Consider the following 18,002-nt stretch of genomic DNA (forward strand, 5'->3'; position numbering starts at 1 on the left):
ATGAAAAAACTACTTTAAACTCACATGTATACGGTTTAAAAGTTTCAAAGTCGGTGGTAAAGTAAGTTGGCACGATCGGCCAACGCGAAGGCTTGCCATTCGTGGGTGTGTAAAAACTCCCATAAAAGTCAACGAGCGCCTAAACTCACAGGAAAGTTGCCGGCAGGAGCCGTAAACCTAAATTGCGAAAACTGTTTGGATGTAATCATAAGATGAAACGGTTTCCATCGATTGGACGTGGATTTAGATATGCAAAGGCGTGATAAATGGCCAGATTGTAATGAAATACGAATGATGGTAAATAGTAATTTTAACAGGAGCCCACTGATTAACAGTCCGCCCGGACGATATCGGCCTGTCAAAATTTTGTTCTAACTGACAGGCCGATACCGTCCGACGGACTGTTAATCAGTGGGCCCCTTAAGTATATGGGTATCCGAAGTGGTTCTTAAGGAAATTAAAAATTATACAAAAATTTTGCGTCAAAGTTTTATATTGTGTTAATTCGCGATAAACCCGTTTAGGGTTTATCGCGAATTAATTTGTTTGCCTTTAATTTCGCCGTTTCGCGCGATGTTCACGGTCATGGCTACGGACAACTGAAGTCCCAATAAAATATCAATACAAAGACTGAACTCGTCACTAGTTTATCTACTACAAGGATATTTTTTACTAGTTTGAGTTCGACCCAAAGCACAGAATAAATAATAGTACAGAAAGGAAACTTCCTACAAAACCGAAGTTTGACAGCGGTTCAGGGTCGAATCATGCTATCCCTTTCTAACATATGACACTATCCTTTTCGGCTATTTAGGGTTGTCAAAATTCAAGTGATTATCTTATCTGTGGTCGTGCACGTAAAAGGAAGTCAATTGGTGCCAACCCTAAAAATTGCTCGGAGCAATGCTGAGCCGAGCGGAGCCGAGTTTGGCCGAAGTCAGGAGTTTCACACCCCTGCCCAAAGTAACTATTATGTTATGGCCTATGTCCGGTACAGCCACTACAGCATTGCTACGTGTAGTACGAGAAAGATAGACAGTAAGAACATGCACAAAATATTTTTTTAAAGAATCGGACTTGTGCGAGTCGGACTCGCCCGCCGAGGGTTCCGTGAAGTACACTTTTTGTTATAGCGGTAACATTTGTGAAAATTTCAACTGTCACAGCCAATTTGTTGTTGTCGTTGTTCAGTTGTATTCAGTTGCATTTTTTGTGTTTAGTTCGATTTTGGAATAATATAAAATCAATTCTATTGTGTAAAACTATTGATTTAGAATGCAATATCTCCTATATGGTGGACTTAGGACATTCATACAGCAGTCCGCTGACTATTGTTTTACAATAAACTTTAAAGGTACGAAACTAATTATTTTTTATTTTAACGCCATCTGTTACCTAATCATTGTACTAACTGCCGCGAACGTAGGTATCACAATGCACAGTTGTACACACTACACGCCTGCTGGATTGTAGAGGCAGGTAAAGGGAAGAAGCCAGGTTATAGTTAAGCTTCCATTTGATAGATGGCGATGACTGTAAATTTATTTACAAAAATTGTAAAAGTTCGTAGTCCAAGTGGAATAAAAAAAATCTTTGATGTTCTTAACCAAAGATAAAATTGCTTACAAAGATATGTGGCACCTCTGAATTAGTTAAAATTATATGGACAATAATAGTTGTTTGCATTTCATGATAAACCATCATGATTTCATGATAATTATCTTAGTTTTTATAGATTTTATACTTTGGTATTAAGAGCCAACAGGAGTGGTCATTTCTCCATACAAACGTACTCGACTGTTTCCTCCGTGGGTTTTGATGCTAGAGCAATTGATGATTTTTTCAACACAGATTGACAATATCTGTGCCGGACCGTTTTGCTTTTTTTGACATTTTTGTTTTTTAAGGCGCTAGAGCCCCTCAAAAATGGCCAAAATGGCCTCATTGACTATGCCGCAATGAGAGGCGTAGTATTCAAAACTGATATCAAGTAGCCAAAAAAGCAAAACGGTCCGACACAGATAATTTCATAATCATTTAGATTTCCAAATTTGGTTACGATTGGTTAAGTTTTGGAGGAGGAAACGAGTACGAAACCTCTATTTTTGAGATTTTTACGCAGGATTTTTCGCCTTGTCCTTATCGCACTAGTTTTAGAAGCCGCTTCCGTTAGCGAGACGGGTATACTTATCTAAAATATGTAAAACTTAGCTCCTGTTTCGTCTTAAGTACTATAGGATAGGTTACCTATTTAGTTCGTCCTTTTATCATCCACTAGTACCTAAACATTTTCTTGACTGCATTATAATATGCCCTATCTAGAAATATGATATTCTGATATGAGGGAAACAAGGATATTTATATTCAAAATACCTTATCGTTTGACTAAATTTATTATTTAACAACATATTTTTTGTACATTAAGCCTTATTATTTAAAGAATAAATATTTATTAACTACAACATTTTATCCTTTGAATATACTCTGCCTCATATACATAGGTGAATGCCTCTTAAGGTGAATGTACCAATAAATAGAGTATAATTCTCTTGCTTACCTTATTAAACACACACATACCGACAGAGAGACACAATTCTCCTGCCTGAACATTTATATTCTAATACTTCTAGGTATATACCGGCTGTGGCCTGTAATACGAGCAAAAAATTAAACTGTAGGCTGTACTCCTCATACTGACCAACATTTGTTCAGCGACTTTTAAAAATAACTTGTGGTTTGATTTTTAATACAATTTAAAGTCTATTCTAAGACGCAATGTATTGCGAATTTTGTTATGTTTAAGGCGTGACAAGCAACGTCAATCACAATGATATGACGTGGCAATGGCGTCCATTGAAGATAATATTTATTTTGTATGAAAAATAAGGAGTCTAAATACTTCATAATTTTTTAAAGTGTCGCCGTTTGAGGAGTAAAATATATGTTTTAATTATTTTCCCGTGTTAGGTACAGGCCACACCCGGTATTTCTTAATAGTTTATTTATTTATTCTTCCCGTGCTACGTATTTCTTGCTTCACGCCAATTTCTTTGCAACAAGAGATCAAACACAAACCTCAAAAATAAAAGGCCATCATTAACCAAGTAAACGAAGCTGGGGCTTAGTCAAAATGACACTCCATTTGCAGAAAACGAAATGAAACACTATTGTATATCTATCAAGCGTTATTGGATTTTCAACTTTAAGCCTTAAATCGTTAAATCGAATTTAGACTGCGGACAGATACAAGCGCTTTTTTAACGCGCGTTGAAAAAGCTGTCGTGCGAATGGGGGCTTAGCGTTATCGGAAGACAAGTAAGAAGAGACAAATGAAAATGTCAAATTAAACCAGAGGTATCCAAACTTTTTAGCCCGAGGGCCGCACTAGACCTGAAATAAATTCGATAAATTCGTTATATTACTATTTTGTGGCAATTACTATGGGTTACCCAAATTATCGATTCTCCACCACTTTCTTTGTACGGGTCAGTTTGGAGACCCTTGAATTAACGGTCACGCGAAGCTAGCTTGCCGCCGTACATTCGAAGTGACATACTCATTTTAAAACAATATGCTTTAACAAATTTAACACATAAAGCATGGCATGAACATTTACGTAAAATATACATATAGCATGACTCACGCTAGACCGGGCCGGGGCCGGGCCCGAGCTGCCGGTTTCGTTTTCTATGGAAAGCACCACGTGATCACCGATTAGCCGTCATAGAAAATGACATGTCGGACGCCTCGTCCCGGACACAGCCCGGTTTAGCGTGAGTCATATTTATTTCTATGTCTGGTACTAGTTTTAATTTAATTATTATATTTAATATTTGATTAAATTAGAGCGAATAGTTTTACATACAAAACTCCTCGCTCTATTTTCATTGTATAAAAAATTGTGAAAGGCAGGGGAGGCCTTTGCCCAGCAGTGGGACACAATATAGGCTATAAAAAAAATTGTATTAGCAACGAAAACTAGTACCCTATCAGACATATATATGTTACGTTAATATGTGCATGCCAAGTTTTATGTTATTTAAACATGTCGTTTTTAGGGTTCCGTACCCAAAGGGTAAAACGGGACCCTATTACTAAGACTTCGCTGTTCGTCCGTCCGTCCGTCCGTCCGTCTGTCACCAGGCTGTATCTCACGAACCGTGATAGCTAGACAGTTGAAATTTTCACAGATGATGTATTTCTGTTGCCGCTATAACAACAAATACTAAAAACAGAATAAAATAAAGATTTAAATGGGGCTCCCATACAACAAACGTGATTTTTGACCAAAGTTAAGCAACGTCGGGAGGGGTCAGTACTTGGATGGGTGACCGTCTTCTTTTTGCTTTTTTTGTTTTTTTTTTTGCATTGTGGTACGGAACCCTTCGTGCACGAGTCCGACTCGCACTTGCCCGGTTTTTTTCATATGTCATAACTTCGTTTGGGAGCGGCTTTTTGGCAACAAGTTCGTTACACTCAATAAAATCTTCTAAATAGTGCAAGCGTCGCAGCCGAGGTAATAACTATAGAGGGATGTATGTCCCTGCCTCCGCTGCACGTGTCTTCTGTGGCGTTGAAATTGACAAACTGGGTGTCTTGCAGGTTGTAGCTTGTTATTGCTTTGCTGATCTTGTCCGCGTCCTGGTCTTTAAGGTGCGGGCTTCTGCTGAGCTTCCAGAGTTCATCTGCAATTGGAAATGCTAGATTAAGACAGGGCTATGACCGTGAAAATCGAAATTCGCAAATTGCGGGCATCTTTCTCTCTGCCGTATTTGAACTTTAAGATATTCAAAAAGAGACGACACGATAGATCCATTCTAGATACGTTATAGTTTAGATATCAACTAGTTCTCTTTTGCAGCGCAATTCGGGCAACCAATACCAATGTCACTTTTACTTTAGATAGAGTAAGATATCTATTCGATGTGAATTAGATCTCTAAGTCATATCCTGTGGAAATCGTTCAAGAGTATCTCCAGAATCGCGCAAATGTCAATTTTGACAGGTTAGATCTTAAACATATCGTTATCGTATCTTGGTGATGTCTAAAAGATGTCTATTTCATATTCCGAATCGGGCCCTCTGTCTAATTACACCTTCGTTGGAGTAAAAGAGAAAGATTACCACCGTAAAATCAGGTAACTTTAGACCACAGCTTATACAACTATGGTTCAAATTCAAGTTCCAGTTAACTATGTATAGGTATGTTCCAAATTATGTTGAGTATATAATATAGAAAGTGCATTAGTGTAAGTATATAAACTCCAAAATAAATGTAACTAATAGTACAAGTCATAAAGGCTCGCTAAGAATCAACGTTAAAAACTGGACCATGTAAGGACTATAATTAAGGACTTAAGGACTATAATTATCTGATTTTACAGTAGGTACCTCCTGTTTAAAGGTTAATACGTCAATAGCGTTAGATTAAATAATCATGATCACGTCCGTTCATTAACCTCTAAGTAACCTGCAAAAAACTAATGAAACATACTAATTAAAAAATAATTGAGTCGCAGCATCACGCGGCTTTCCGTCCGAGAGCACGGCCCCCGTCCATGCGGAAAATTGGTTTTTACTGCCGCGTTATACCGGCACAAACAAATGAAACAAATAAACATTTCATTACGACGTTCTAGAATAAGTATTATTGTAGATTTACTCAATAAGTAACGAGTTTAAATAAGTAATGATGTCTCGTGTAAGCAAAAATGAAAACCTGTGCTATGTCCTAGGTACTCCTGTAATCTGTATCTTTAGGTATTTAAATAAAAGTAAACAAACAATTTGTAAATTTTCGGGTAGTTATGGGTCACTTCCCCGTCGATATTTCGTGATATCAGTGCAAATACCACAAACAAGTATTAGTAGGCATAAAAGCAAAGCAAAGTCAACAAAACTTAAAAAAATCATATCTCGAAAACTACGAAAAATCGGCTAACATACATGTGGTAATTCTGATATCCCACGACGTGAGGAATCTAAAAAAAACCGGGCAAGTGCGAGTCGGACTCGCGCACGAAGGGTTCCGTACCATAATGCAAAAAAAAAAAAAACAAAAAAAAAACGGTCACCCATCCAAGTACTGACCACTCCCGACGTTGCTTAACTTTGGTCAAAAATCACGTTTGTTGTATGGGAGCCCCATTTAAATCTTTATTTTATTCTGTTTTTAGTATTTGTTGTTATAGCGGCAACAGAAATACATCATCTGTGAAAATTTCAACTGTCTAGCTGTCACGGTTCGTGAGATACAGCCTGGTGACAGACGGACGGACGGACGGACGGGCGGACGGACAGCGAAGTCTTAGTAATAGGGTCCCGTTTTACCCTTTAGGTACGGAACCCTAAAAAATTTGGTATACAAGGTTTGGATCAACCTGTAGTAATCGTTGTCTAACTACCCACAACACAAGCCCTATACTGTGGGACTTGGTCAATTTGTGTATGTAATAATGTCCTATAATATTTATTTTTACTTACATGTGCTGCTGTTGCTGCCATCATTACTATCAAAACACGAAAACACCACCGCATAGTGATCATAGTTTACATCGAGGAAGTAATACAGCTGGCTTTGCTTATCTGCAACAAATATTAACAAGCTAAGTGATAGTACTCGACACCATTACTACTAGAGTATATCATTAATAGGCTATTAAGTGAATCATGTTCGTTTGTTGAAACACTGAGATTACAGAACCGATAAAGGTAAGCGTATGCTGAGACGCACGGCGCGATTCGGGAAATGAATTAGAGATTAACTAGACACGATATAGTAAAGATATGTGACGTCCCACGGGTAAAGATATCTTATGGCGGTTGGCCCTTACGCTATTATTAACGCCGCTCCAATATTATTGCGGCGCTGTGACGTGAGCGCCAGCCGCCATAAGGTACCTTTTTCCGTGGAACGTTACATATCTTCACTATTTCATATCTAGTGAATCTCTAATTCATTTCCCGAATCACGGCGCCAGCCCCCATAACGTCACATATCTTTACTATTTCATATCTAGTGAGTCTCTAATTCATTTCCCGAATCGAGCCGGCAGGCGTTGCAGTTCACGCAGCACAGAGCAAATTTTGTAAAGTATGGAACGTCCTTTAGCTACGCACGCTGCATCTTTACGACGTTCCATACTTTACAAAATGTGCTCTGCTCTGTGCTGCGTGAACTACATCGCCTGCATCTCAGCATACGCTTAGCCTAATTGTTCCCGCAGAGAGAAATATTGTCACATCAATCGGAACAAGACATAAAAATCACTCCAAATATTGTAATTGATAACTTAACATATTGATAATTGTTATCCAGATTTTAAATAACATTTTCTGGACATGAGTCCAGACGATGTTCTGACTCATGAGAGTGTAGCAATATAAGTTAGCTGACTAGGTCTGTAGTTCCAAAATAGCATGAGTGATTAGTCAAGGAATACCTAGAGTATGTTCGCGTATTTTGGGTTAGTCTCATGGACATCTTCGGTCCTATCGTCGCTTTCGAAAACTTGGATGAATCGTTAGCAAATTACTAATATAAAATGGCATGAGAAATAATTCGATACCTATATCAAGATCAACAATTAAGACATTACCTGTATAAGTTATCTGCAGGAGATCACCAGTGCTGCTATTCGGGTCCATCATCAAAGCTACCGAGCCGTTGTAGAAGCTAATAGTGTTGTTCTTGATCCAACTGATGGAAACATCTGTGGTGTTATCGGTTTTATGGTTGAACACAACCATGGCGCAGTCTCCTTCCAGAGGTAAGTCGGTTGCCGCGCCCGCTAGGTACCATTTCCCGTCTAGCTAAAAAACACATTTGAGTTATTATATTTTTAAGGTGGAAACTGCAGCAATTCGCACGAAATAAGGCCAACGCACCAGATGCAGTAAAGTAGCACTCATAAGTGTATTATGCATCTCGTATGTAGTTGCCTTAACACTTAATCTGATCCGTAGAGGTAAGATAGTAAGCCATAATGATTTTGGTAAAAAAATACAAAATGTACCTAAACTGTAAAAAATACAGTACTTTGTATAAAAACGCAAGTACTTAAAGCATAACCATAGCCATGCTTTATATGCGCTGTGCTTAAGGGGCTACCATTTGCTACAGTCTATTAGAAGAATGTACTAGGTACTTGCAATAGTGCAGAAATATAATATTAAAGAGAAAGAAAACAACATTATGAATTAGCCCGTTAATAATCGTACGAGTAGTTACTAAATAGCCATGTTAGGTTGTATTATAAATCATTTATTTTCATAAATTATATTATACGAGATATCGTTTAAAAATGTCGCCAATAACACGTACTTATCTAATGAAAAAGTTTAAAGACAAAAAAATATAATTTCAGTACGTATTAACAAAAGATATAATCGCTTGATGTTAACTTTAAATATGTTAACATACTTAAAACTAGTAATCTCTAGATTACAATTTATATCAAACTTCCAGTAATAATAAACCTTTTATAAGATAATTGTTAATTAAATTATTATCTGATGATATCGGGAAAATCCTATCACCTATGTATAGTATTTATGACGGTGTTACAACCTACATAGCTAACTATAAACTATTTATAACTTGTACAATAAAGTGATCGAAACCTCTCTTAGTCTATAATAGTCTATATACCGAATTAATCCATCATAATTATTAATTTATTAAAACTTTAATCCAACTTCATTTGATATTTATATGAAATTGTTTCTATGAGTCTTGTTCGTGCTTATTGGTATGCCATATGTTAAGATTTTAAAATTCGATTAAGACGAAACAGGAGCTGAGTTTTAAATATTTTAGGTAAATATACCCGTCTCGCTAACGGAAGCGGCACCTAAAAGTAGTGCGATAAATCCTGCGTAAAAATCTCAAAAATCGAGGTTTCGTACTCCTCTGTTTCCTCCTCCAAAACTTAACCAATCGTAACCAAATTTGGAAATCTAAATGATTATGAAATTATCTGTGTTGGACCGTTTTGCTTTTTTGGCTAATTGATATCAATTTTGAATGCCACGCCTCTCATTGCGGCATAGTCAATTAGGCCATTTAGGCCATTTTTGAAGGGCTCTAGCGCCTTAAAAAACAAAAATATCAAAAAAAGCAAAACGGTCTGACACAGATATTGACAATATTAATCTGTGTTGAAAAAATCATTGCTCTAGCTTCAAAAACCACGGAGGAAAACGAGGAGTACGTTTGTATGGAGGAATGACCACTCCTGTTGGCTCTTAATAGGAGGAAACTTCATTTACAAATAAGCATAACCATAAGTTACACAAATTTTTGGTATTATATTATAATAATAATTCTATAATAAAGAAAATTCTATAATAAGTCTATTGTACTCAGTGCTACATTTGTCTACCGTTCTTCTTCAATTCTCATCTACTCAAAGGTTAACTGGAAGAAATCCCTTAAAGGGATAAGTTCGCCTTTTAGCCTATCCTGTACCATAAATTTGTGATTTGTGTTTTGTACAATAAAGAGCTTATACATACATACATACAAACATAAAGTCAGGTGACAAGCAAAAGTCGGTAATTACAAAAAAAAATTAACCAAAGATCGACCTTCTTTTAGTACTAATATGGTTCACTATGGCTATGAACTTGTGGTGGTACTTAGTGACTTTTGCTTGTCATCTGACGATAATATCGCTATAAAAGACGTTCTGAAATAATACTTACTTCTTTCAAATCCAACTCTCTAGTGCTCACAGCGGGGCAGCTCACATTCTGCCTAGCAGCATTTACGTTAAACACACAAAGTACCAAAAGTAAACTGATTGCGAGCATTTTGGAACCCTGTCACAGTATTAACGCCCACGAATGTTGGATGCTGGTCGGGTACTGAACGCGGGTATAAAAAGCAACGTCCTTTATATTGATTGTTTTTTTGTGAGTGATCGAAAGGTTAAGTGATGAACGGGTAGTAAATTGTTTAATTGAGTAAGTATATGTTGGCTTTGGAATGCTTGATGACTTACTGCCGTATTCGAACTTCAAGATATTCACAAGAGACGACACGTACTAGATCCATTCTAGATACGTTATAGTTTAGATATCAACTACATAGTTCTCTTTTGCAGCGCAATTCGGGCAACCAATGTCACTTTTACGTTAGATAGAGTAAGATATCTATTAGATGTGAACTGGATCTCTAAGTCATATTCTGTGGAAATCGTTCAAGAGTATCTCCAGAATCGCGCAAATGTCAAATTTGACAGGTTAGATCTTAAGCATATCGTTATCGTATCTTGGTGATGTCTAAAAGATATCTAATAGATGTCTATTTCAAAATCCGAATCGGGCCCGCAGTGTTATAATTGTCACTGAAAAGATTTTCTTTCTAAAGAAGGAGACGTAATCTAGGCATTTATTTACGCGAAGTACGTAAGTATACATTTATTTCCATGTCCTAGCTAGAATATGAATATTACGGGAACGGAATTTAATTTTTGCAATTACTAATTTAATACATAATCTAATACATTTTCTAATTTATGTTAGAGACGAGTGGAGGAAGAGGGGGGAGGCCTTTGCCCAGCAGGTGGGACACAGTGGGCTTTGAATAATAATAATAAAGGTTTTTTATAATGTGTTTATATGTATTTTTTTATTGTTTTGTAAGTGTTTTAATATTTTACTTTTATATTCATATTATAAATAACCTAACTTAAGACGAAAAATAAATAAATAGAATAATAATTTAATACAACTTCCAGCAACTAAGTTACAATTACTAGTTTTTTAAATAATTAGTACATTTTAATCTATAACATCGACATAGTTTTATAAGCATCGCTCAATTTATCTTATCACATCATACTTAATTTACGTACCTATACTTTTCCCTCAAATGCTCAATCAAATAACTTATAATAAGAAAAGGGACAAAGGTTTTAGATCGAACCGGTATACCTAATATTGGCAGTGGCAAATACGAATACTTACTCTTTATTTTCATTTTGAATAGGTACCCATTTCAGGGCATGTTAATCTTTTTTCTAGGTTAAGTTATATTTTAAGATTTGTATCGCCCTTGCAACCATGCTGTTAATTGCTGTTACTCTGTAATGTGCAATAAGATTATGATATATCATTATTGTGTATTCTCTTTGGTCTTCTTTTAAATATACTTACTATGTATATTTCAGTTTGTCAAGTATTCGAATATATTTATCTTCTTAACGGAAGCACTTTATAAACGGAACAACTTTTTCTCTCATCACGCGCCGGCTATTCTATTGTCAATTCCAACAATGAACGAAGTTAAAGGCCATCCTTTCTTGTTTATTTACAGACCAGAAAAAAAACATCTAACGTCCATTCCATTTGTTGGAACAAAATACGATTAGCCTAAAACTCTGTAGGTATGATTCGCATAATGTCACAATCACAAAAATACATGCCTATATCTAGTAGGTAGGTACCTAACAGCAAAGACATATGTAACTTCGTATAAGACGAATAAAGTCTAAGAAAAAAACGTGCCTCGGAAATCAAGAAAAAGTAATTCTCGGATAGATGGCGCACACACCTTTGGCCTATGCTCGGCTAGATGGCGATGGCGTGACGACACCGTTTCATATTTAACAATTTTAACACAAAGATATCAATGAATGAACATGGGTCAAAATGATATAAAAATAATAAAATCATTTATCCATATATAAACATTTTTTGATAATTTTATACGTCTTTATTTTGAGTTTTAGTCGTGTGTCGATAGATGGCAGTAAATTTACAGTGACTACAAAATTTACTATGACAGGATCCCTCTAAGTATACTATCTATTCTCTTTGCTAACAGGTACTGTGATTTTTAGTCGCAGAAGTGTTTCTAATACTCGTACGTGTTGCTGTGTCCCTGCTTACCTACTTAACCTGACCGTCAATGATCTGATTGAATGAAAATATATTTTTTAACGCTACAACATACATAAGTATAATAAAAAGACATGCGAACATAAAAAAAAATTGGACGCTAAAATAGGAAAATTTCCCCATTCAGCATTATGCCGTGGCAATCCGATTGGTGGGCAATACATATGCTTATAATGTATTTGAGTATTATTCACGCTTTTTGAAGCCGGATAATAAACATATCCGTATGAGTAAATGACCTGCAGTTTCTGTAATCGAACATCAACTTGTCATTTTAATCTTAACCTTATCAAAAGTACAGATAAACGTAGATAATCTAACTCCCACTCACGATACCAGAGATGAAACACAGCACCCTTTCCTGGTTTTAGTAGGTAGTGTCAATAAAATGGATAAAATTATTTGTTGTGTATTAGCTTTCATTTGTTTCATCCAGTGTTTGTGTGTGGCGCAAATATTGAAGTTTGGAACATGTCCTGATGTGAAGACCATGAAGTATTTCGAATTGGAAAAGGTATGTCGTAGCTGGTTCATATATTAAAGATATCGCTTCTTTCCTAGATGTCGCTTTTTGTGGGGGCCCATCTTGTGAGAGCGAGTCGCAGGTCACCGTCTGTTTTGTGTTCTGCAGTGCTAATAGGCGGCTAAGTATAATAATTAGGTTTAATCACAGAAAATGTCGAACTGTGGCAATCTCATTAATAAACTAGGTACATTACCTACTAAATATTTATATTATCAGGTAAATTTAAAAAAATCTAATAGTAGGTAATCATTGAATGAACTGAAAGACAGGAAAAATTTACTATACAGATACTTACTTTTTTTTTAAGTTTGATAATCGGTAGGCACGGTGGCGAAAAACTTACAATAAGTACCTATATGTACCTACTTATGCTGATTTCGATTAGTATGGAAAAAGTGGCCTATTTTTTACAACTTCTCTTCTTTTCTCTACGTCATCAAATACATGTCAAAGTCTTTCATTGTTAAAGAAAGCCTATAATTCTTTCCAGTTCCTCGGAGTTTGGTACGAAATAGAGCGGTTCCCGACCTGGTACGAGGATCAAGGCGACTGCGCGTATAAACGCATAAGCGCGTGCGGGCGACACATTGAAATCGAGCATGTGTACGTGAAAGACGGCATCGAGTACGTACTTCATGTGAACACGACGTATTCTGCTGGAGACGAGGCTGTTTTCGTCATACAAGAGAGTAACATCGGTACGTTTTAAACATAATTTAGTAGTACATGAGTAGTACAAGTAAAGCAGTTACTACAGAAGTAAAAACTTTAACGATTTACTAGAGCGTACACGTACACTGTAACCCGCTGATTGCGATGTGCTATTGTCACACGTTTCAATACATTACAACCGGCAAGTGCAAGCGCGTATTTACGCAGCAAGATTCGAACATCTGATATATATCTACTTTTGACGACCGGTCTGGCCTAGTGGGTAGTGACCCTGATGGTCCCGGGTTCGAATCCTGGTAAGGGTATTTATTTGTATGATGATACAGATATTTGTTCCAGAGTCATGGTTGTTTTCTATGTATTTAAGTATTTATATATTATATATATCGTTGTCTGAGTACCCACAAAACAAGCCTTCTTGAGCTTACTGTGGGGCTTAGTCAATTTGTGTAAAAATGTGCTGTAATATTTATTTATTTATTTATCTATAATACAGGACTGTAATACACCGATCAACCGCTCGACTATGCAATATGTGGTAGGGTGATACGCCAGTAACTGGCCACTTTTAGTAACTCTGCACCCCAAACCAAAAATGGTTTCTATTCACCTATAAATATAATTCATTTTAGTATAAGGTGGCCATGTTATTGAAAGCTGGCCAGTTATTGAAACCTTACCTATAGATAAAGATAAAAGATAAAAAATAGTTTATTCAAGTAGGCATATTACAATGCGCTTATGAATGTCAAATAAACATTTACCGGCTCCAACCGTACACCTCTGCCCCGAGAAGATTTAAATCCCCCCTCAATTGGAGGAGGGTATCCCAATATGGGACCGGCAACAAACTCGGCGGGACAAATCTTTTCAAAACATTATTACATCTTATAATTAAAATGCATTACGAGTAATTAAGTAAAATACAATTTAAATTATACTATAGAATTCATGCAATTATACTCAGTGAGTACATAACTTTATACAAATACCTACGTAGCTCTTTCAGAAAACATATCAAATTCTTACAAAAGGAAAAGAAAATCAAATCAATAAAAGAAATGAGAATACATATTATATGAATCTGACTGATTGTTATGAGATGCTTGCATACAATTTGATGTGCTTTCTTACCTGAGCTGAGTCACCTTTAACTCTACACATAATACAATGCTTTTAATTGCTACTTGTCATTATTACAGTTTCTGTTTCTATACTAAAATGAATTCTGTTTATAGGTGAATACAATTCATTTTTAGTTTAGGGCGGCCAGTTACTAAAAATGGCCAGTTACTGGTGAATTACCATACCTACTTGCCGCGCTGTTTTAAAATTAACTAGCAACTAAGTACGTATGTACTATCTCGATTATAAAAACTTGGATTCGAAAGTAGCAATAACAAAGATGCTTTCCAATCCCGTAACTGAAATGTACATATGAGTCGCTTAACTTCAAACTCGGGTAAATCCAGTCCAGTCCATCTGTCAGATTATGCGATTTTGGTATTAAGAAAACGTAATAGAGTAGATATTTGCTGAGAGGGTCCAATGGATTTACCCGAGTTTGAAGTTAAGCGACACATATATTACTTATTGGTACTACAGCTTGCAGCTCTGCTATTGAAATGTATTAAAGCTATCGTCAAATTGATTTCAGATCCAATGGGTATACCAATATCAGTACTAACGACGGACTATACCAATTACGCCGTTATTTACGGTTGTAGGAACAGTGAAGAAATGAACCTGATGTATAGTAAGTATAACGTGTAATGGCTCCACTACACGATGGGCCAACACCGGCCACTCCAAGGGACGCATTTATGCGTTAGAGGGAGCAAGTGCTATTGCTATCTCATTCTACCGCATGGCTGCGTCCCTTGAAGTGGCCGGCGTTGGCCCATCGTGTAGACGAGCCATAATATTGTCTTCGATTACCACCCTTTTGGTGTATATAATGTATATATAATGGCACAATTTTTGTCCATACTTTTTGTATGTAGGCTTCGGACATTGTACCTAATTTGGAGAGAGGTGATTTTTTTTCTAAGTCCCCCAATGATTAAGAACGCTGTAAAAGGTCCTAACTTCGGAATGCATTTCAATTTTTTTTTTATAACTAATGTAATAACTATATACATATAGCTAAAATCCGTCTAAGTAAGCTTAAGTACTACAGACAGACAAGACATCCTCCAGACTGAGCATAGTCGCGCTACCCCCTCTGCCACGCATACGGTAATTTTACTCCATGTTCGAGTCAAAAGTGTCTTTGTGTGACGTCCGTGTCTTTGAACGGACCAATCACGGCACGGGACTTCGCTCACCTCGTCCCGCGCACCCCCGCATTTTTGGCATCATCGGTTGTATGAAATAATTGCTCTAAACTCGGTCTAGAGGATTCCTAGTCTATGGTGCTGCATCAAGTATGACGCAGATGCTGATAAGTTTTAATTTACATATCAATATAAGTTTTAAGATTTACCTCCGACGTTTCGAGGACGGCGTTGTCCCCGTGGTCTCGGAGAAGGCCTCCTCCTCGGAGAAGAAGTCCTCGAAACGTCGGAGGTAAATCTTAAAACTTAAATACGCGATTAAGTCCCGTTGTGCAGTTTGATAATGTTTAATAATCGTGAAAGTTTAAATCAGTGCATATCAATATAGTCTGAATACGTAATTCAAATCTTATTCCTATCAGTTTCAGCCTGGATCGCTTCCCGCTCGTCCACTCTCGACCCCGAGACGCTAGATAAAGCGCGTCGCGAGCTAAGCTCCATCCCCTTTGCCAGTGCAGCGTACTTGGAGAGAGTGGAGCAGGAGAAATGCAGCTTCCACTGGACCGCGCATGTTGAAGCAGTTGTAACACATGTCGATGAAGAATCTTAGACAGTAATTTATGAATGCACCACATTTTCGCTTTTTTTTTTAATCGGTCTACTAAATTTTACGCGCAAATGTCAAATTTGATTAGATCTTAAACATATCGTTATCGTATCTTGGTGATGTCTACAAGATGTCTAATAGATGTCTATTTCAAAATCCGAATCGGGCCCCAGGTGTCGTTATGGATACTATGTAAACCGTTATACCGGGTGTGGCCTGTAACATGAGCAAATAATTAAAACATAGATTGTACTCCTCAAACGGTGAAACTTTAGTTCTACAACTTTTAAAAAATATTAAGTATTTAGACTCCCTATTTTTCATACAAAATAAATATTATCTTCAATGGACGCCATCGCCACGCCATATCATTGTGATTGACGTTGCTTGTCACGCCTTTAACATAACAAAATTCGCAGTACATTGCGTCTTAGAATAAACTTTTAAGTGTATTAAAAATCAAACCACAAGTTATTTTTAAAAGTCGCTGAACAAATGTTGGTCATAATGAGGAGTACAGCCTACAGTTTAATTTTTTGCTCATATTACAGGCCACACCCGGTATAAGTATAGGTACTGGCACCGAAGTTCAATACACTGTGCGTCAAGCAAATCTTGTCAGTAGCAATGTAAAGCAAACTAAAGTAGGGCAACACTCAAAGAGTATTGCGCTAAGAAAAGCAGCAATGTACAATGTACATCGAACCAAAACTTTTTTTTCCGCTGAGCGCGCCTTGTCACGTACGTCAATTCAAATTGTCACTCGCGGATTCTCTATTGAAAATGTTTGAAATTGTTATTATAGTGCGTCAAGCAAATCTTGTCAGTAGCAATGTAAAGCAAACTAAAGTAGGGCAACACTCAAAGAGTAGTATTGCGCTAAGAAAAGCAGCAATGTACAATGTACATCGAACCAAAACTTTTTTTTCCGCTGAGCGCGCCCTGTTACGTACGTCAATTCAAATTGTCACTCGTGGATTCTCTATTGAAAATGTTCGAAATTGTTATTAAATGGCATTTAAATGGTATGGACGGACAATTTAAAAGCGGTGTGTGGTGAATTTGAAGATCTCAAAATAAAATTAGAAGTGGAATATGCCGTTAAACAAGAATGTAATGAATAAAATAATTGCTTCAGCAGGTAGATGTCCTATTGGATTTTAATATTTTATTAGATTTATATCTTGGAACTGTAAGCATTGTAGGTACCTTATCTTTGATTAAGCACAATTTTATTTAATATATTGGTATTTAATGGCGACACAGCAGAAATATCTCTAGAAATAGAATCGATTCAGATTGTAAACAAAGATGATGGCTGTCATTCGCGATCCACATTCCACAGATAAAACAAAGATGACACGCGATTTTCGAATTATTCGAACACAGTGTTGCTAACCCGCGATTTTTCAAATTTGCCGCCGTTTGCTACTGACAAGATTTGCTTGACGCAGTATAATACGTAAGGACGGACAATTTAAAAGCGGTGTGTGATGTTGATAAAAATGATTAACTAATTTGAAGATCTCAAAATAAAATTGTAAGTGGACTATGCCGTTAAACAAGAATGTATGAATAAAATCATTGCTTCAGCAGGTAGATGTCATACTGGATTTTCATATTTTATTAGATTTCTCAGTTGGCACTGTAGGCATTGTAGGCACCTTAGCTTTAATTAAGCACAGTCTTGTTTAATATATTGGTATTTAATGGTGACACAACAGAAATATCTCTTGAAATAGAATCGATTCAGAATGTAAACATTGTAAACCATTTGTAAACAAACAAGATGATGACTGTCATTCACGATCCACATTCCACAGATAAAACACAGATGACACGCGATTTTCGAATTATTCGAACACAGTGTTGCTAACCCGCGATTTTTCAAATTTGCCGCCGTTTGCTACTGACAAGATTTGCTTGACGCAGTATACTTACGTTTTTACTTTTCAGATGACTTTTCGACAAATATCAGACATAATCAATTGTCATCTTGGTTCTCGATGTGAGTTCG

The 18,002-nt window shown here is 36.6% G+C and overlaps 2 protein-coding genes across 2 annotated transcripts; one reads left to right on the forward strand and one right to left on the reverse strand.

Moving 5' to 3' along the window:
* Positions 1-4,476: 4,476 nt before the first annotated feature.
* Positions 4,477-9,968, reverse strand: LOC134673387 (lazarillo protein-like). The gene is made up of 4 exons (XM_063531359.1): positions 9,706-9,968; positions 7,599-7,812; positions 6,484-6,585; positions 4,477-4,685 (listed from the first exon to the last, which is right to left on the reverse strand). The coding sequence occupies exons 1-4, from the start codon at positions 9,811-9,813 to the stop codon at positions 4,477-4,479; spliced, it is 633 nt and encodes a 210-aa protein (XP_063387429.1). The 5' UTR covers positions 9,814-9,968.
* A 2,154-nt stretch (positions 9,969-12,122) lies between these two features.
* On the forward strand, positions 12,123-16,052 carry LOC134673438 (lopap-like). The gene is made up of 4 exons (XM_063531427.1): positions 12,123-12,418; positions 12,921-13,128; positions 14,760-14,858; positions 15,801-16,052. The coding sequence occupies exons 1-4, from the start codon at positions 12,293-12,295 to the stop codon at positions 15,986-15,988; spliced, it is 621 nt and encodes a 206-aa protein (XP_063387497.1). The 5' UTR covers positions 12,123-12,292; the 3' UTR covers positions 15,989-16,052.
* Positions 16,053-18,002: the final 1,950 nt, after the last annotated feature.

Source organism: Cydia fagiglandana, chromosome 18, assembly GCF_963556715.1.
Source record: "Cydia fagiglandana chromosome 18, ilCydFagi1.1, whole genome shotgun sequence".
Taxonomy (NCBI): Eukaryota; Metazoa; Arthropoda; class Insecta; order Lepidoptera; family Tortricidae; genus Cydia; species Cydia fagiglandana.